The 21,337-nt window shown below is 37.4% G+C and overlaps 1 protein-coding gene across 4 annotated transcripts; it reads right to left on the bottom strand.

Moving 5' to 3' along the window:
• Positions 1-3,351: 3,351 nt before the first annotated feature.
• LOC149537407 (pentatricopeptide repeat-containing protein At2g13600-like) lies at positions 3,352-21,337 on the bottom strand. Of its 4 annotated transcripts, none has more exons than XR_016356570.1 (3): positions 20,225-21,295; positions 17,799-19,413; positions 3,352-3,775 (listed from the first exon to the last, which is right to left on the bottom strand). XR_016356570.1 is itself a non-coding variant. In XM_089802902.1 (3 exons), the coding sequence occupies exons 1-3, from the start codon at positions 21,006-21,008 to the stop codon at positions 18,215-18,217; spliced, it is 1,884 nt and encodes a 627-aa protein (XP_089659028.1). In that variant the 5' UTR covers positions 21,009-21,296; the 3' UTR covers positions 17,641-18,214. The 4 variants fall into 4 exon arrangements, 2 of the variants coding, with proteins under 2 accessions (XP_089659028.1, XP_089659027.1); XR_016356571.1 differs by having other exon boundaries at positions 17,803-19,413; XM_089802902.1 differs by lacking the exon at positions 3,352-3,775 and having other exon boundaries at positions 17,641-19,413; positions 20,225-20,789; positions 20,889-21,296.

The following is a 21,337-nucleotide window of genomic DNA, read 5'->3' as shown; positions in this document are numbered from 1 at the left end:
AGCAACTATGTAAAAAATTGTTTACTCGACATCTAAAGACTCTAATGCTCGGCCATCACTACATTTTCAATGTTGTAACTTGGCTTCTGAATGGCTCGTCATACACTATTTACTCAGCACTTGAATCACTCAGCATGTATAGACTGCTTGGCACTTGAGTGACTTGGCATATACTATCTCCTCAACATGTATTGTCTGGCAACTGATGCTCAGTATGCTTTGATCACTTGGCTCACACTGATTGCTCGACTCACTCTGATCACTCGGCTTGCACTGTAATACTACTAGAGTATGACTAAGTGTTTTGTCACTGCCTCGTCAAAACCAAAATGAGATCAACAGTCTCCTCTAAATGGCTATTCAAAATTAAATATTTACCAAATGGAAGTATTGAAAAACACAAAGATAGATTCATTGCCAGAGGGTTCTCTGAGAAAACTGGAATTAACTATGAACAAACATTCACCCATGTTGCTCGATATAACTTCGTAAGAACTATAATTACCATTGTCGCATCTAAAGGATGGAAGAAGACTACATTCTTAAATGGTGTTATTGATGAAGACTACATTGTCAATACGTCAAATGGATGTAAAGATTGTACATTCTTAAATGGTGTTATTGATGAAGAAGTATGTCTAGAGAAACCATAAGGCTTTGTCATCCATGACAAGAATTCCCATATGTGTAAATTGAAGAGAACTCTTTATGGTCTTAAATAAGCCCTTGGGGCATGGTATGAAATGATAGATAGTTACCTTACCAAACTAGGATACTCCAAAATGAACCAGATCCAAATATATACTTCAAATTATCAGTCGGTCAGATGTTAATACTTGTTCTCTATGTTGATAATTTACTAACAATAGGGGAAGATCATCTCATTACAAAATGTAAACAAGACCTTGCCTTTGAATTTGATATGAACGACCTAGGTCTCTTGCACTATTTTCTAGGACTAGAAGTATGGCAAAAAGAGAACTATATTTTCATAAATCAAGGAAAATATACTATTGACATTTTGAAGAAGTTAGAAATGATGGACTGTAAACCCATATCTACACTAATGGAGACAAACCTTGAAAAACTTAGAAGTGATGCATATAAGTCTAAATCTATAGATCCCACACACTATAGATGAATTATTGGTTCATTAATGTATCTGGTGAATACTTGTCCTAACATTTTCTATTCAACAAATGCCTTGAGTCAATTCCAAACTGATAGCACATATCCTAACACACAAATATGTATTTATCAGAATCTTTGATTAGTGTTTGTAGCTGAAACGACATCTTATATTGTCATGGCTTGTTTGTTTATGATCGAGGGTCATAACCCATGTAGGGTTATGACCCTATGTGGCATAAGTAGCGTAAGGGTCATGCCCTTACACGAAGTATGACTTTTCACATGTATTAATAAAGACTTCAATTGAAGTCTGGAAACATATCAATCACAATAAAATTTACCCTATCCAATTTTACCCTATGGCCAGGGGTTTTTTCATAGTAAAATTTGATGTTGTAGAAGATAGGAGGGCTATTTTGTGTAGTCGCTTCAGTTGGGAGGACTATCACACTTTGTTGGCCAAACCCTAGCATGAGGGTTTTGACCCTTCTTTTGAATCTTTTTCTCATATGCCCCTTTGGGTCAAGCTCCCAAATCTCCCCCTTTATCTATGGTTGGATTCAATACTTGAAGCTATGGGAGATGTCATTAGATCAGTCTTCCAAATGGTGGATTCTAAATCTTCGGATATTTTTCATACTACTTATGCTCACATTCTTGTGGTGGTTGATATATTGAAGGGTCTCCCTAAGAAGATTAAACTTGAGGTCCCTAGTGGTTCCTAGATTCAGACTCTAGACTATGAAGGTATTCCTTTCCGTTGTAGGGTCTACTCTGGAACTAGACATGTGGTTGCGCGCTGCCCTGCAGTGTTGAGGAAATCAAAGAAAAGACCTTCGTGTGTTGGGGCTTTGGATCAACGTTACTCTGTCCTTAAAGACCTTGCTCCTTTGGTTTCCCCCATGCCTGTGGTTTCTTTGGGTACCTGTGTTTCTTCCCCATCTGACCAAGCTTCTGGTCTGTTATTGTATAAGAATATAATGGTTTCCCCTCCCTCTATGGGTCAAGAACCTGTGGGTAATCTTTCTAGTATGGTATTGCATGTTTCTCTGAATGGGCTTGATGTCGATGCTTCGGTTTGGGAGAAGGATGCTTCTTTGGTGGAGGAAGGTTAGACAAAGGTTAAAGAAAAAAAATACAAACGATCCCAACAATCCTCTAATCGGCATCTTCGATCTCACTCTTTTGGGACTAAAGGGTCCTAAATGGTTTTATGAAGTTGTAATTTGGTGGCAGAAGTGAACTGTGTTATCTATAAGGCCACCCTGGTCACTTGTTTTGGTCGATGACTTATTTCTCCTCTAGTTTGTTGTATTTTTTGTTTGGGCTCCATTGGAAAAAAATTGTGGTGTAAAAGGTTTCAAGCACCCTTCAAAACCTATTTTACTTAATCAAAAACATATCAATCACAAATACATATTACTACTAGAACTTCTATCATATTCTTCCAATATACCTACTGCCATAACATAAGTAAATATCAGTACTATTATCTCTACGATATAAGTATAAAGGTTTTTCATTCTTTAATATACAATGATATATATATATAGCAGTGAGTATAATATAGTTACAAAACTATATAAACAGTAAAGAGTCAAGTAATTTCAAGTTATTAAAACTCTATCTTTGATCCGAATTTCCTTAACATTCGCAAGTGCACAGGGGTTGCCATGTTGGTGGCAAAGAGGAGAATAGAAGTCAACATAATTTAATTAGATTTGTTTTGTTGATAATGCATACCTAACCTCTCTTCTTGGCAAACTTTACTCTAGCAAAGGTTTATCCATGTAAATCTTGTGTTATTTGGTGTTCTTATGTTGCTACCTCTTTCCTACCACATTATGATGATGTTATTCATTGTCTATTGTTGTAACGAGTTCACATAAGATTTGCATCATTGAGAAAGAAAAAAAAATTAACCATGGTTTTCCACATTAAGACAACATAATTTTTTAATTTGCATATAAGTTACAGATTTTCATATTGTAGTTGTCCAAGCCTTGTATCTCATCCTTTGATTAGTTTATTGGAAACAGATTAATTTTCACAATCTTGGGTGTTGAGCCTATTTATTTCCCAACAATTTGACAAGTATTCATGTTTTTGGTGTTCCAACATTCAAGTAAGATACAAACTGCTTTTATAAGTTCATGTTATAAGGAATGTAAGATATATAACCTCTAAGAAATGCTTCTCATGATTTTCTACAATGTAGACTATAGAGAAGCCACACAATTAATTATTAAAATCCTCCTATCTAACACTTTTTTGTCTAACCTTACGGTTGAGTCCAACTTTCTACAATTATACCATGTATCCACATATTAAAGTGCATAAATCAACTACATCTTTAAACTCTAGAAGTTATTCAAGGGTTCAATATTCACCATCACTTTCCAACTTGTACATTGCGGATCCACAAATTTCTAAGTTTTATTAACATAGAGATCATCTAGATTAAGACATGTCATTTTTAATGCCTATGAATAAATTACAATGTTAGTTGTCTTGTCTTGTACCTTAACATTCATAGTGAAATGCTAACATATATGCATGACTTGAGTAGATTTCGAGGAACACACCCATCAATGACTGGTGCTCTTGCAACAATCTATTTTGTAGTCCATGTAACCACATCCACCTAATATCAATATCATTAAGTAGTTTGTTACCTAAAGTCATTCCTCCAAGAAACCTTCAAAAATATGCATAAACCTTGTACAAGAGATCTTTATTTGTCAAGAAAAATGGAACTTGTCACACAATTTTAAAAATCAAATTCATTTAATGAACATCAATTATGTGTGATGAACATGGTGTTTGCAAACTTGCAATAAGCTCAATTTTACCTAATATGTTTGATGCCCTTTTCATATCAACGCTGAAGAGCACACGATTATACTAAAAGGGGGGTGAATCAATATAATAAAAACTTTGCCAATTAAAACTTTTATCCAAACAATAACTTCAAAAACTGAAATAAACAATAGTTATTCAAATTAAGATAATGATCGAAGATTTACGTGGAAACTCGATGCGGGAAAAAACCACGACAAATAATTATTTTTATATAAACTTCTTGTTTTACAATGTTTTCTAGGTTGCAACCCACTAGAGGCTCCAACCCATCTATTTATGAGCACTGACTCACTAGAAGCTCCAACTCCCACACTTCGCAAGTTTTGACCTACTGGAAGCACCAACCCCCATTGTTGTCTTCGTGAGCACCAACCCACTGCACACAAACTTATTTTCCACCTTTATCTTTTTTGCTTATTCAAGTGATGATGGATATTTTTATTTCACAATTACTCTTCTTGTATCTCTCTAGATTTCTTTAGTTGCAGCACTTATACTTTTTTTCTACCTGAAGTCAGCTTTTTACTTTGCTTATCACATTCTCACTTTGATATATGTATCAAATAATCAATCTACAAATATATATTCATTCCTTCTCTATATATCTTCACCCTTTAATATATTTTTCTTATTTGCTTTGCTCGACGGTTCTGATCTGTATACTTTGCCTTCACTTCCTATTATTTATTCATAAATAATCACACTCTCTTTCAGACAAATTTCCAATTACTTCCTTTTCTCTTCATTTCTATTACACACTTTTTCAATATTTTTTCACACTTTCTTCAGACATATTTCAATCCCTTTATATATCTTATAATGTGACCTTTCAAAGAGCCACGTCTCTTTAAAACAAATTTAACCAAGAGTTTGCAAATTACTGAGTAGACAATGTATCATTTTGTTTGGGTAGTTCATTACCAATTAATATTGTAATGAATTTGACATGTCCTCATCATTACTTTGACTACATGGATGACGTGCAAATACGGCTTCCACTCTGTTTATAAACTCCTTGCCCAGCATCGCTGACATGGTTAAATGGCTGAGACATTTCAGTTTCTGATAGCTTCTTATATGCATTCATCGATGTCTGACCTTTCTTTAATATTGAGATATTAATCTTCGTTATAAACATCATTTTATATTCTCATCATTTTTAATGATATTATTATGTTTTTGTCACTTACTCCATATAAATGATGACAAGGCAAATATATTGTGGTAAACCTGTGACTGGGTTGAAGACTCCCAATGGTACTCTCATAAGCTTTTTTTGGTGTTGATTTCTCTTTAAACTATAGGACCATCATGATTGGGCATACATTTGCCAAACTTTATGCCACAACATTGAATATTATTTTATCCAGTGAGCTTGATAGGAGAAATTGTAGGGCTAAGGGCCAAGCAGGATTCAGGGCAAACTACCAGACCATGGATCATATCTTGACACTACATGCTATTATCAAGGATGCTCGGCACCACTCGAAGAAAGTCTACTATTGTCTTGTGGATTTTCGTAATGCTTTTGATTCCATCCCCAAAGCAACCCTTTTTCAGAGACTTAGAGATATTGGTAGTTTTGAGATCTTATTGACGACTATCATGAGGTTATATGAGAGAGTGGTTGATAGACTCAAGACCACCGAGGGCCTCTCGGACCCTATCCAGAGCACCATTGGGGTGAAGCAAGGTTGCCCTCTCTCGCCCACCTTGTTCAGGATTTACATTGATGAGCTCGAGGCCTTTCTCAGTAACTCCTCACTTTCGGGTGATGGTTGTCATTTATACTAGGTATTGATCTCCATCCTTCTCTTTGCTAACGATGTGGTTCTCCTTACTTCTTTTCCTGAGGGTCTCTAGAGGATTCTGGATAGACTTGCTTCTTTTTTTGACATGAGACAGCTGGTTGTGAACCTAGAGAAGACTCGAGTTATGGTTTTCAACAGTTTGAAGACCTCACATCTTCATTTTCACTTACAGGGTCAAGAAGTTGAGATTACATCATCTTACACATACCTTGGGATTAAGTTTTTTGGATCTCGTTTAAGCTTGAGATCAGCCATTCAGACTCAGATCAATAAAGGGTTGGGTTCCCTTGCCATGATCGAGAGACGGTGCTTCAAACACCACTTTCAGGACACATTGTCTAAGCTATCCCTCCTGGATTCCTTAGTAAGACCCACAGTGCTATATGGTTCGGTGGTATGGGGTCCTTCCCTTTTGGACTCAAATTGGGTCATGATTGAGTGCACCCAAACTCTGCTCCTCCATCAAATTATCAAATGTCATAGATCTACCCCCCACAGTGTTATTTTAGCTGAGTTTGGAGCTCACCCATTCAGGCTTGCAGTCATTTTTTACCTAATCTGGTTTCTCCACCATCTTTGTGGCTTTGCAGACTCCGCTGTAGGCCAACATAGATACCCTTACTTAGTCTATTGCTCTTTAGTTGCTGTTGTAGACTCTGATCTAGCCACTAGAGCCTGATGTTGACATGCTCGAGCTACTATCCTGGTGAGATCAATTGGGAACAATATCGACCATCTCCCTCCCTACCAGTTCTCGTTGGACACTCCTGCTCATCTCCTCCCCTCTCAGCAGGAGTTGAACGGGCATGTTAGACTTGACATCTACAGGCAGTATATTATACGGACCTGGATTGATCCTCCAGGGGGACTACATCTGAGGATGGCATTCTATGTCGAGCACTTCTTAGATATTCGAGATGGGATCATTGTACACCCTGACTACTTACACAAATATTGGACACAAGCCCTATGTATCTCCCCTGGTTCCTTCAGGGTGGGCTCGCACTGATTTTGGATCCAAGTTGATCACCATATTGCTAGAGAGGATCGAGTGTGTAGAATTTGTACCTTAGCAAAGGCAGAATATCAGATCCATTTCATTTTTAGATGCCACATATACTACGAGATTAGGGGGAGATTTTATTGTTTGTTTAGAGATTGCAGATCCCTCTCGAATTTTTTCAGATACACAGATCAGTGTTGCATTGTGCTCTGTCTCCACGAGTCCTTACAGCTTCGCAACAATACTTTACAGCTATCATTTCCCATGAGTCAAACCCAGGCACAACTTATTACAACCTTCTTCTCGCCCTTAACTCTAGCTTGGGGTGTGAAGCAACCGTACAGCTTCCCTAATACGAGCCATTCCAGATCTGTGAGACCCCGCAGTGGACCTCTTTGCCAGCGACACTCCTCTCGTAGCACTTAGTCAAACCACAAGACCTCTGGTAGCCGCCAGCCATATCAGTCATTGTTGGACTTTTTCCCTTTGAAGACGGATACCTAATCTTTTCCGTGATGTCTCCTGCTTTCTTCTTCACTTTTTGTACTTGTTCTTTTGTGGACACCGTTTGGTGCTCCGTTTGTCAGCTATCTTCTTGGTTGTAAGTTTCCAGTCCCATAGAACCAAGTTGTGGTCTTTTGTTGGACATTAATAAAATTATCTTGTCTTATTATCTTATCTTTAATTGCTTCTTGATAAATAAGACAAACTACCATGTCAGACAGCTTAAATATCACACACTGAAGCTTGATTCTTAAGCTAAATGTGTTAAATAGTCAAAGTTGACTTATTTTTCCAAGCTTAATTTCTTCCTTAGTGTGTGATGTTTAAGGGTGGCCGACAATTTAAACATCACACACTAATGCTTGATTTCTTAGCTAACCTCGCCTTTGCTACATAGACGTTGCAATTATATTTTTACACCTTAATACTTGAAATCTTCTATTTGAATTGCTTGGTTCTAACCCTAATATAAGAGAGTTAATTTGATCCTTCCCTAAATCCATCATTGTTCTCTTTTGTTCCCCTATGGATGAACATCCTTGTACGAATGCTAGAGTGTAATAATATATTCACTGAATCGGATTGATCTTTGACCCTAAGCTTCCATATCACCTTCAATTATGGTCTTTGATGTATTGTACTATTGTATCCATGAAATAATATGAACTTTTGCTATCACATTATTTTCTCTCTGTAAATATGTGTCCATATCACAAAAAAAATTCATACATTGTTGGTCTTCGATTCACTTCAATGATTATGTTCATCGTCGCTAGTTTCTGCCATGTATTCACCCCTTATCACTACTTGCCAAATATATTTCATTGACTTCTTTGATTGTCGCTCCATATAGTAGTTTACAACTTTCTTATTTGGTGTAGTCGTTGACATATACTCCTCTTATTTTATCAATCACTTCACAGTAGCACAATCTCCATTAGATTTCTTCATTTGACACCCAAAGTAATCATATTTGTTGTGTATTGATTTTTGTTTATGTTCACTATGTATAAAGAATATCATCTCTATTTCTAGTGATTGTGTAATCTTCCATGGCTACTGAGTATGCTTCACCTTATATTCTTTACGTAATTGCAAATTTGAAAGAACAATATATGAAGTCGATCAGTATTTTCAAGGAGTAATTGTAATCACTTCATATATATCTCATTCTCACTATTTAATATTATAATCAAGTGCATTCCTATCATTTATATATTCCAAGCAATGTAAGGAACTCCAAAGAACCTAATTTATTACTTGTTGGTAATCTTGAATATGATCAAGCCATATCACTCATAGATTATTTATAACTCTCAATGACAATTCAGTGTAACTTTCTTGTTCATACATTCTTACCAACAATTTCCTTATAGTCTTATTGACATCAATGACCTACCTTTGACATCAATGACAATGCTTTCATCAAACCCAAGCCAACTTCCTTGCAATCATCAAGACATTGAAGCATCCAATCTCCTTTGTATTTAATGTGGTCCTTAAGACCCCCCAAATAGCTCATTCAAATTTTCATTTGTGACTTGTTTCTCTCTTCAAGACAGTCTTTGAAATTGTTGAGTATAGTCCTTCACTATTCTTATTGGCCATAATAATGGCATTTCACTAAAGTAGCTCTCCATAAGACCATTGCAATAATGTGTTATGAATTGCTCTTGGAAAATAGACCATGTCAAAACATATTTTTCTTACATCACAAAGCGTATGATACCAAGTTCCTTCCCTTGCCTTTTATTGAAGCCCCAACCATGATAGTGACAATATCATTTTCATTTAACTTCCTCAAAACAAATCAAAATAATCTTCAATTTTTTTGCTATAACTTGCTAAAGCCTAAAACCCACTGCTAAAACAAATTTGTAAAGCATATGCATGACTTGAGTAGATTTCAAGGAACACACCCATCAATGATTAGAACTCTTGCAACAATCTATTTTGCAATCCATGTAACCACATCCACCTAGTATCAATATCATTAAGTAGTTTCTTACCTAGAGTAAGTCCTTCAAGAAACCTTCAAAACTCTATCAATGTTTTTAGACTTCAACAAAAATATGCATAAACCTTGTGCAAGATATCTTTATCTGTCAAAACAAATGGGAACTTGTCACACAACTTTAAAAATCAAATTCATTTTATGAATGAATCATGTAATGAACGTAAATTATGTGTGATGACCGTGATGTTTGCAAATTCATGATAAGCTCATTTTTTACCTAACATGTTTGATGCCCTTTTCATATCAAGCCAAGCCAACTTCCTTGCAATCATCAAGACATCCAAGCATCCAGTCTCCTTAGTATTTAATGTGATCCTTAAGACCCCCCAAGTAGCTCATTAAAATTTTCCTTTGTAACATGTTTCTCGCTTAAAGATAAGATAAATATATTAATGTCCAACGAGAGACCACAACGTTGGTCTATGGGACTGGAAGCTTACAACCACTAAGATAGCACTAGATGGAACACCAAACGATGTTGATAAAAGAACACCAAACGGTATTCGCAGAAGAACAAGAACAAAGTCAAGCTACAAAGGAAGAAGAGAGAGAGAGAGAGAGAGAGAGAGAGAGAGAGAGAGAGAGAGAGAGAGTGAGCGAGGATATGTGTGTGATGAAGTTGTACGGACTATGCACATCAATTATCCTTAGAGGTCGACCTCGACTCCCAACCTAGGGGAAAAGTGTCTGAAATCACCGCCTTGAGGTTTCTGATCATTGCCCACTTACCCTCCTGCCAAGCAGCCAGAACAAGAACTCGAGCCTACTTAAGTTCTATGACTTCTGATCTAGTAAAATCCTCATCAAGATAAATCTTGGCAGAGAGAGGGAAAAGCTTCCTCTTTGCCCTAAGAACCTGAAGGCGGTCAGCAAGTGAGAGGAACTGAATAAAGAGGTTGCTATCATGCCCAACCCAAGCATAGTCTAGTGTGATGTCAATGATATCCAATTGGTCCTTGAGGAAAGAGTAACTCGCCACAAGAGGCTCTGAAAAAGAAGGAAGAGGGAGACCACGAACTGGCAAGTTGAGCTCATGGGCACGCCTAACCCTTTCATCTACTATCTTAGTTTGGACCAGCTTCTCCACTCCAGGGAGAGAAGTGGAAGTGGAGATGGGGTTGTTACAAATAGATGCCCATGATTTCAACTATTGTTCTGTTTTGATTTTCAAGGAGGATTGTTTGTTATCGAGTTCAGACTGTTTCTTCCTCAGTTGGTCGATATCAGACAATTGCAAATTGATGATTTGAAGTTTGAGTTCAGCAATATCCATATTAGTTGTACTTAGCTTTGTAGGTACATCCAGGTTCTTTTGCATATGACAGTCAAGTTGACTCTTCAAATCAGTTAGTGTTTCTGAAAGTGTCTCACGTAGGGACTGCACAGTACCCCAGAGAGATTGATTCTCAACTTCAACCTTAATTAACCTATCACCGAGACTAAGAGAGAGCGAAGATGACGAAAGAGTTGCGTCTTGCAAGGCCTTCTTATCAGTCTCCATTTTTGTCAAGCGAGCAACTATTTGTTGGAATGTGACTAAGTCGGATTGGGGATCCATAGCAAATAGATAAACTTGCACTTGTCCAAACAATCTTTAAAATTGTTGAGTATAATCTTTGACTATTCTTGTTGGCTTTAATTTGGTCAATTCACTTAAGTAGCTCTCCATAAGACTATTGCAATAATGTGTTATACCTTGCTCTTGGAAAATAGACCATGTGAAGACATCTTCTTTTTCTTACATCACAAAGCCAATGGTACCAACTTCCTTCCCTTGCCTCTTATTGAAACCCCAACCATGATAGTGACAATATCATTTTCATAATTTACTCAAAACAAATCAAAACAATCTTCAATTTTTTTGCTATAACTTGCTTAATAAAACCCATTGCTAAAACAAATATCTACGACATTTGACGTTTTGTAGTCTTAGAAGTGAATTGGGTTAAAGCCCTAATCTTGACTACTACATATGACCTTAAATCTAGACTACAACCAATTCAGTGTGCCCTTGAATAACTCTCCCAATTTCAAAACAAAATCATTGTTTTGTAGCCTTGAGAGAGAATTGGGCAAGGGCGAAAACCCTTTGCTATATCTTCTCAAAAAGTGATTTGAATGACCTACAATTTGGACTGTAGTTACTTTAGTGAGACTTTGATTACTCTTTTTTAGACATCACAAATTTGAGAAAGGAATGCGCTTTACAACGAGACCGAAACTAACCAAAAAATCATATTGTTCTTGCCTTCCAAAGGAGAAATTCATTCCAAAAGTTAATTCACAAGATAATAGTCCTATTGTTGGTTTTAAACATGAATGCACACGATTCCTTAAAAATTGATACTCAAGTAAAGTAAAAAAGTTTAATGTAGAGTTAGTCGGAGAGATTTGTACAAATGAATAGCTATTGGGAGGGCATTCATTGCCAATTGTTGAACAAACCCCTCCATACCTAGAACCACAAGCAAACCCAACCAAGAACAATTTTTTTTATCATGGACTTGCATCTAGCTCCAACACTGATCGAAGTCTGGAAGCAATCTGGCGGATTAGACCCTATATTGAAAAATTCAATGTGCAGTGAGTCGAATACATTCAGCTGGTAAATTGTAGATATGTGCAAATATTGTTGAGATAATAGGTGTTGCACACATTGCATGATTCCCATGGAATATTCTTGATGAGTTGTATTGTAACATTGTAAAAATATTTTATGTAATTATTTAATATTGGGAAAAAGAATTAAATGCCCAATATTAAATGTGAGGTCAGTGGATTAGGTAGCACATGGTTTATGTAATACCACTTGGTGGTTTTGTGGGACTTGCTACTATATAAGCAGCCACAAGGGTAGTTGTTGTAGAAAGAAAAAAGAAAGTGACAAGGAGAAGACAAAAGGCAAGAGTCAAGCAGGACAAGGCTTGACAGGTTAGCCAAGGGAGCATTTGTGAAGGTTGGAAGCATGGCATGGGATGTGTGGATTCATGCTTGTTCACGTAGTTTGCTCGATTGTGGCTATGGCCATGAAGGCTTCCATGGTTGTATGGCAATGGTATTTTTGCTGAATAATATATGATGATGGATGCTTTTGGAAGCTGGGTTTTTCCCTCAATGAGGGTTTCCCAGGATATATCTTGTGTCACAATTTTGTGGGTATGTTGTCTATTCTCTTGCATGTGGATTTTAATTCCGTGTTTATTTTAGATCTATTATGGGTTATGTGGAAACGGTTATATTCTTTATTGCCAAGTTTCCTTTACAAGTGGTATCAGAGCTATGGTTTTATTATTGTAACCCTAGATTGAATCCATGGGAATGTATGAAAGGATAAAAGAAATGACAAGATATATGAATGATTTATTGCAGATCTGAGGGTTTTGGGTTTGCTGTTATGATGGGATGTTAAAAGATTTGGGCATGTGAAATTGTTGGACAAAAAGGATTTTTTCAGATGTTTCATTTAAATGAGGGTTTTGGGGGGTAGCTTGCAGAAATGACCTCCTGGGTAAAAACAGACCTCACCATTGGATCCGAGTTGACATTTCCATAAAATTTGATATATAATATGCCCTAGTTTGGCCATGTTCAAAGGAAATGAAAGAGTTTTTTGGTTTCAGCCCATGATGGCCGTCAAATTTAATCCCGTCGGAATTTTTGTCACTGAAAAAAAATAAAAAATGAAAAATCGTATTGAAAATGGTAAAAAAACTGTCTTAGTAAAACGGCCATAACTTTCTCTCAGAATATCAGATTTCAGAGTTCTTACAGGCGTTGGAAAGCTAATTCAGAGCATTACAAGATGGTGTAGGTGTGGTTCTGTGATTTTGAAATTTTGTCAGGTTTTAGGAGCCCTAAAGTCAGATGTTGTTTATTTTGAGCACGGATTAGGGCATAACTTGGGCATACGGAGTCAAATTTTAGACTTTGAGTAGTCAACGGAAAGCTCTTGAAGAGCTCTACACATGGGTTCAGATTTGGTGCAAGTTTGGCATGATTTATTTGTTGATATATTGATCTGAACAGTTTATAAGTATATTTTGACTATGGTAACATTGTGAGTTTATGGCATTGGAGATTTAAGATTTGATGTCATTGTATACTCAGTTCATATTTCAGATTGGTCTCATGATGATATGGTTATCAGTGTTTAGTTTGGATATGCATGATGACTTGTTGGGTCTACAAGTTGTGCAGTGTTGTAAGTGGTCTATACTTACAGGTTGCATTTATAGTTTGGTTATGGGTTGTCTTTGCCCATTGATCTTTCATTATTGATGCATATTCAGATTGGTGGCTTGGATTTGGGTTGTCTATGCCCTGAGTCACATGATTTGCTAATTTTTTTCTTCATGTAGAAGGGATGAGATGTTGTTACCAGGGACAGTCATGGCAGAGGATTGTGGTTGACTATTCTATGCTGACAGGTTGGACATATTGAGAGCCAGATGCTCGGTTCATGGATGTGATCATGGTGTCATGGATTTTGGCATGACATGATTGGATATACAGGTACATCATTGATGTTCATTAGCTTGGATTTCTGATATAGTTATGGTGGTATATCTTCTTGGTTGAGGATCATGGTTATTCGGTTTCTTTTAAGGAGCTCATGATGTGCACTTTGAGTTCTTTGATAGTTTGATGCCTTGGTTGATTCTCATGGTTAGAGGATGGTTTTTCATAATGATGTCATGGATAGCTTAGATACACGGTTTAGTGGGAGCTTGTGACAGTGATGGGGTGACAGTGCAGGATTAGTTCCTAGTTTGATTTGGATCTTCATATAGGAGATGGATTTTATGATGACATAGGTGACTTGGTACCACAGTTGAGTGGGAGTTGTTGGCATTGATATATTTATTGAGTGTTTGCAGATGTTGGAGGTTTGCCTTAGATCTTGTTGCTGCAGAAGCGTCTTTGACATTTGCATGGTGCACTTGTTATCTTCATGGTGCTTGAAGATGATTAGATCTTGAGGACTCATGGAGTTCTTGGTTATCTTCATGGTATGTGGAGATGGTTTTCTTCATGGTGTGTGGAGATGGTTGCATCTTGAGGACTCACAGGGTTCTTGGCAAAGGTGTGGTTTATGCTTTTATTTGGCATGTTATCCTTGGTGTGAGGATGATTTTATTATTATGCCATGGTATACTCTTGATACGTGTTTAGAGTTGTGACATGTTATGGTGTGTTCATATGGAACATGTTATCTCTTTAGTTGAGATGGTAAGAGCATGTTGTCATGTTTATGTTCTTGAGGCCATGGTTGGAACTTTGACATTGATCTTGGTTTAGTTTCTTAGTATTGAGTACACTGATCATAAGCTGGATACTTCATGATATTGCTATGTTGCATTTGGAGTTGGCATGGATTGATTGGTTACAGGTGCTCATGGATACTTAGAGACGGTGGTGACGTTGATTTTTCTTGGATTAGAGAAGTATTTGTTGGGACGGTTGATGATTTCAGCACGAAGTCCGAGGGGCAGTCACCTGATATGGACTTGAGAGGAGATTGTTCTTAGATGAGTCTTAGTTGGAGACTTGGGTATCTTGATGAGCATTCTCATTCCCCACTCTTGGTCTACTCAGTGGTTTGCTACTTGAGAGGTATAGCCCATTGTTTCTCTCAGTTGCATTATATTTATGCTTGTCTTTCATGGATATGGATCTTGAGCTATGGTACATGAGTTAGTTCTGGAGGGTTCATTTGAGAGATGGTTTTAGCATTGGTTATCTCCATGTGCATATGTTGTTATGATGGTTGAGTTTGGGAGATGGTTTTATATTGGGCATTTTCTTTGGATTAGGAATGGTTATTCCTTGGTTTAGGAATGGTTTTATTGAGTTTGATCTTCTTGTGAGAGGCTTACATCCATGATTAGTTATATGGTATGGTTTGGGTGTTGTTGAGGCTTCTTGTTGGGGTTTTATGGAGGAGATCATACTTGCACGGTTTACATCTAGAGGTGTGTGTAGAAGGACATGATACAGGTTATGATTTGCATGATTTCTCCAGTCTTGGTTATCTTCCTGGATGTTTAGTTTTGCCTACATTGGATTTGAGATTGGTTGAGATTGTGATCACTGGTTTGTGCTCATGTTTGTCATGTGAGAGATGACATGGTTATTTATTTATCTCTTTCCTTTGTTGGTTGTGGAGAATTTGAGAAACTATTGGAGACTTGTTATGAGAGTTATTCTTGCAGGATATTGGATTATGTATTATGGATGTCCTTGATACTACATGGATTCACTTCTTTGAGATGTTGTGAGTGGATTGGTTATAGATTTAACATTATCTTTTGCAGTGGGAGCTTCTTGGTATATATGTGGCAGGTATTGCTCTTGAGGCTTGTGATTGCAAGTTATAGATTGGATATGTCGGTGATATAAGATTCACTTGTTATACCTTTGAGGTATGGATAGTTGAATGGGTTTGGCACTTTGTTGTGGGTGTTATTTCAGCTATGGATATTTTGACAACTACAAATACATGTGATTACCTTTGGATCAGGTTATTTGTGCTTGGAATTTTAGTTGGTACAAGATTTTATGATCTTCTAATGCAACAGGTTGGGTGGCTTTCTCTTTGGATGGCTTCTATGTATGTCCAGTGGGAGTGGCATAATAGGAGGTGAGATTATTCATGTTCGAGATGTTGGATACTTTGATTTTGTTGCGGGTACCAGGATGGAGCACTTGGTGTTTTTTGATCCATGATGGTGGATGTGCTGGGAGGGATTGTTCCCTTGTTCATTTATGTGGCTACGGATTTGACCCTATGCAATGTATACAACAAGTGGGAGATTGTTGAGATAATGGGTGTTGCACACATTGCATGATTCCCATGGAATATTCTTGATGAGTTGTATTGTAACATTGTAAAAATATTTTATGTAATTATTTAATATTGGGAAAAAGAATTAAATGTGGGGTCAGCGGGTTAGGTAGCACATGGTTTTAGCACATGGTTTATGTAATATCACTTGGTGGTTTTGTAAGACTTGCTACTATATAAGCAGGCACAAGGGTAGTTGTTGTAGAGAGAAAAAAAAAGAGTGACAAGGAGAAGACAAAAGGCAAGAGTCAAGCAGGACAAGGCTTGACAGGTTAGCCAAGGGAGCATTTGTGAAGGTTGGAAGCATGGCATGGGATGTGTGAATTCATGCTTATTCACATAGTTTGCTCGATTGTGGCTATGGCCATGAAAGCTTTCATGGTTGTATGGCAATGGTATTTTTGCTGAATAATATATGATGATGGATGCTTTTGGAGGCTGGGTTTTTCCCTCAATGAGGGTTTCCCAGGGTATATCTTGTGTCACAATTTTGTGGGTATGTTGTCTATTCTCTTGCATGTGGATTTTAATTCCGTGTTTATTTTAGATCTATTATGGGTTATGTGGAAACGGTTATATTCTTTATTGCCAAGTTTCCTTTACAAATATGTTAGATTCATCCACATAAAACAAAGGAAAATGGAGATAAAGAACTCTCATCAGAATTTGATTTATTAAAAGTTCAATGCATAGCAAAAATTTCTAATATGCAATATACAACTATGTATATATTTGTATCCTTAAAAACACTCACAATAATTCTGTGCATGTGTGTGCATGTGTGCATGTGAGCATGTGTGAGTGTCTGTGTGGGTGTGTGCAAGCATGAGTGTACATGTGGGTGAGTGTGTGTGTGTGTGTCTGTGTGTGCATGCATGTGCGAGTGAGGGTGCAGGTGCATGTGTGCACGCACAATAGGGTGTGCATGTTGTGCAGAAAATATGCACTTGATTTGACCATTTCTGTAATTTATTAATTAATTTAAAAGTCACAGAATAGTGATTCTGTGACTTTTAAATTAATTAATAAATTACAGAAATGGTCAAATCTGGTGCATATTTTCTGCTATTTAGCCAAGAGCCCATTTTTTATAAGTTTAGAACACTGGTCTTGCTTGGTACCAGCTGCAACCTTTTCATGGAATTGAAAGTTGACACTAAGCTTATTAATAGTAAAAGATATATGGAAGCTTTATACGTACATAAATAAATGTACATGTAGAGATATGTAGCTGTTGTGTATATGCATTTGTAGGTGCATGGGTGCATCTGTGTGTCTGTGTGGGTGTATCCATGTGTGTGTGTGAAAGAGAGAGTATGATTGGAGTTAATCAGAAAATGAATTGAGTAGTCAAAATTTCACACAGATTCATGTTTGTGTGCACTTGTGGGTGGGTGTGTGCAGTGTGTGTCTGAGAGAGAGAAAGAATTGATGGATGTCGACCCATAAAATGAGTGAGTACAAAAACTTGTGAGCAACTTTGTAAGTGTGGGGCTTCATAGATTTATTAGAATTTTGATAATGGATGGAGTCCACCAAAGAAATGAGTAAAACAAATTCCAAACAGATTCATCCCAGAAGTTAAAACAGATAATAGTAACTTACATGTCAGGTTTAGATTCATACCTACCAATTTTATTTGCTGCAAAATCTTCGGGTATAGTAGCCATTGTTGTCTGGGACACCACATCTCATTTGGAATTTTTTTCAGACACATTGTCTGCATTCTCACTGCCTCAAATATATCTGTAATAGCATTCATGTTAAAGACACGGAAAAAAATCCACTTCGATTACTTCCTCCAGAATTTTGGTGTGCCCTCTTTTAGAGTTTTCTTAAGCCAGAGACTGGAAGACCAGTGGAGAAATGTGGAATTCTTTTCGGTAAATGTTTTTCCAACAGCCTTGTTGACAAAGTTTGTTGCCAGGGGGGGGAATCATCAACTGCTTGAATGCTTTTCATTAATTCAAAGAACCATGGCAGGGGCCTGTCAAGTTCACCAAGTCAAAAAATTCTCGCCCTGGCCATAAATTATCCTCATCCTATCCATCATTCAGCACAAAACATAAATTGGGAACATATCCTGCAGATTTCATCTCACAAGCCAATTTCTCCAGTTTTGCATATATTTGCTCTGTTTGTGGCTGTGATTTGTCTCCAACCAAAAAAGTGTGTACTTGTTTATTTACTTCAATCCAACTGCACCCAGGTGTCTTTTTCACGACTCTGTCTCTCATCATTTTCCTGATCTTTGCAATGTCACTCCACCTTCCAACTGCGGCATACATGTTCACAAGGAGCACATATGGTGCAGAATTATTAGGATCCAACACAAAAAGGTGTTGTGCAGCAAATTCTCCTAGCTCGATATGATTATGTGTTCTACATGCACTAAGCAAACACTTCCACACATTAGCATCAGGGGTTATTGGCATTGTATCAATTAACTGTTTTGCTTCATCTACTCGTCCAGCACGACCAAGAAGATCAACCATGCAGCTGTAGTGTGTCATTCCAGGTTCTATGTGATAAATTTCACTCATGCAATCAAAGTATCGCTGACCCTCCTCTACTAGACCAGAATGGCAGCACGCAGCCAAAACACAAACTAAGGTAACACTGTCTGGGTGCAAGCCCAAATTTTCCATCAGTTCAAAGAGATGAAGAGCATCATTGCCAAAGCCATGCATTCCATAACCTGCTATCATTGCTGTCCAAGAAGAAACATTTCTATGGTGCATTTTATCAAAAACATCACGTGCCTGTCCTATGTTTCCGCATTTTGCATACATGTCTATGACAGCATTTGCAACAAAGATATCATTCTCGAATCCACTTCTAATTATTTCGTTATGAATTGCCATACCATATTCTAGAACTGCCAAACTAGCACACGCTGGAAGAACGTTGGTGAAGGTCTTTGCAATAGGCTTCACTCCCACAAGCTTCATCTGTCGAAAAAGCTTCAGAGCATCCTCTTCCATTCTGTTCTGTGCACACCCTCCTATTATCACCGTCCAGGAGACTGTATCTTGCCTATGCATTTTGTCAAATAGATCTCGTGCTTTCTCTATGTTCCCACATTTTGCATACATGTCTACAAGGGAGCTCTCCACAAATGCGTCACATTGAAGTCCACTTTTCATTATCTCTTCATGGATCTCCACTCCTTGTTCCAGAGCTGCCAAGTTGGCACATACTGGCAAGATGCTAGTAAAGGTTTTCAAATTTGGCTTCGTACCTAGGAAAATTTTGAAATAATTATAGACTATAAAATGTTTACAAATTCGGCTTAAGGTGTTACATGCAATTAATCAAAAGACAAAGAATCGCCAAGGTTCAACACTAAAGGCATCCAAGCCGGAAGCAGAAGGCACAGAATAAATCTATTGTTAAAAACATAGCACTTTAACAAGCAATACAAACCACAGAACTGAGAATCTCTCCATGAATTTTTTTATTGGGAGGTAATCAAGTTTTCCTTAAGCAGAAGGCACAGAATAAATCTATTGTTAAAAAGATAGCACTTTAACAAGCAATACAAACCACAGAACTGAGAATCTCTCCATGAGTTCTTTATTGGTAGGTAATCAAGTTTTCCTTAAACGAAAAAAACAGGAAGTGGATTTGTCATTTGACAATATCTCAATATTTTCAGAAAAATTTGAGAAAAATAAGCCAATTTCAATAGATTTATCTGTAGTAAACAACATGTACGCATATTTTAAGCAACGATTCTAATCACCGTTGAGAAGTGTGACACGTTGAGAAGTGTGACATGAAATATTATTAACCCAAAAAAATCTACTTACACATACACCGCCATACCAAAACACCAAACTTGGTGTTTGGTGATACAACTACAATTTGTGTTGGCTTGCATATGTAGATTCACACCATAACATCTGATCGGGATGCTTGTCAACACTTCCAATTCTTTTAACTTTGAATCAAGTGGAGGTTCAGTTTAACTCGGAAAATTCTACCGATTAATGGAAACTGCAAAAAATCACAAATTTCCGAACACGGTCGAAAAAAGCTCTTTGTCGTACCTGACGTTTTCATCTGCCGGAAAAGCTCAAGGGCTTTCTCGCCGCACCCATTTTGTGTATAGCCCGTAATCATGCTCGTCCAGGACACCACATCTCGTTTAGGCATTTGGTCAAACACATGGCGTGCAGCCTCCAAAGTTCCGCATTTTGCGTACATGTCAATAAGACCATTCCCCACAAAAACATCAGACAAAAAACCACCTTCTACTATCGCACCATGGATCTTCGCACCCTCCTCAAGGTCCCTCAATTTTGCGCAAGCCACAAGAATGGTAGAAAATGTATGCTCATCTGGACTGAACCTTGCATCTTGCATCAGACGAAAGAGCGCCAATGCTTTCTCCGCGAATCCCTGCCTTGCATACGCTGCAATCATAATGTTCCACGAGCGCACCAATCGGTTGGGTATTTCGTCAAACACTTGGAATGCGTGATCTAATTTTCTGAGATTGAGGTAGGTATTAATCAGTGTATGCTGCAAATGTGCATCACAGATTAAACCTGTTTTTTGCATATGGCCATGAATTAATTTTGCCTCCGGAAAGGAATTCTTCGCAATGCAATCCTGTAAGAGGGAAAAGTAGCCAGAAGAATCCATAATTTTGTGCAATTTATGCCATGGATTTGTCTGTTTATAAAACTTATTTTCGTAGGCATTGATTACCTTCGTTTCAAACTCGCAGACTGTGGCCGTTCCTCTTGTACAAACGAAAATTGCGATTACCAGCCGCTTCTTTTTCTGTGAAGGTTTTAAGGGCTTCAACAGAGCCATTGCTTGTTTCATCAGTTTTTGACATAGCAATGTGGGTAAAAACACAACCTTTTGCTCATTATAGTCACCACAGTGCCACTCCTTTAGTGCCTTCTCTTGTAGATGTTCTCCAAAACTTCATCATGTTGGCAAATCGTCTTCATTAACATTTTAATAAATCAACAGTTGTGATTGCCAACGATACGTTCATCTTCAAATTCATCGCTATAGACAATTTCCTTCATAGTATTATATCACTAAAAGTCCCACTCCTTAAGTCCTTCAAGTCCCACTCCTAAGTTCCTTCTAATCTCCAAAACTTCATCATGTCAGCATTCTTCAAAAAATAATATCAATTATCA

This window comes from Cupressus sempervirens, chromosome 9, assembly GCF_028749045.1.
Source record: "Cupressus sempervirens isolate cs-2001-9-10 chromosome 9, ASM2874904v1, whole genome shotgun sequence".
In the NCBI taxonomy this organism is placed as follows: Eukaryota; Viridiplantae; Streptophyta; class Pinopsida; order Cupressales; family Cupressaceae; genus Cupressus; species Cupressus sempervirens.
Note: the sequence above shows the minus strand (reverse complement) of the source record. Positions and strands in the feature narration are given on the sequence as shown.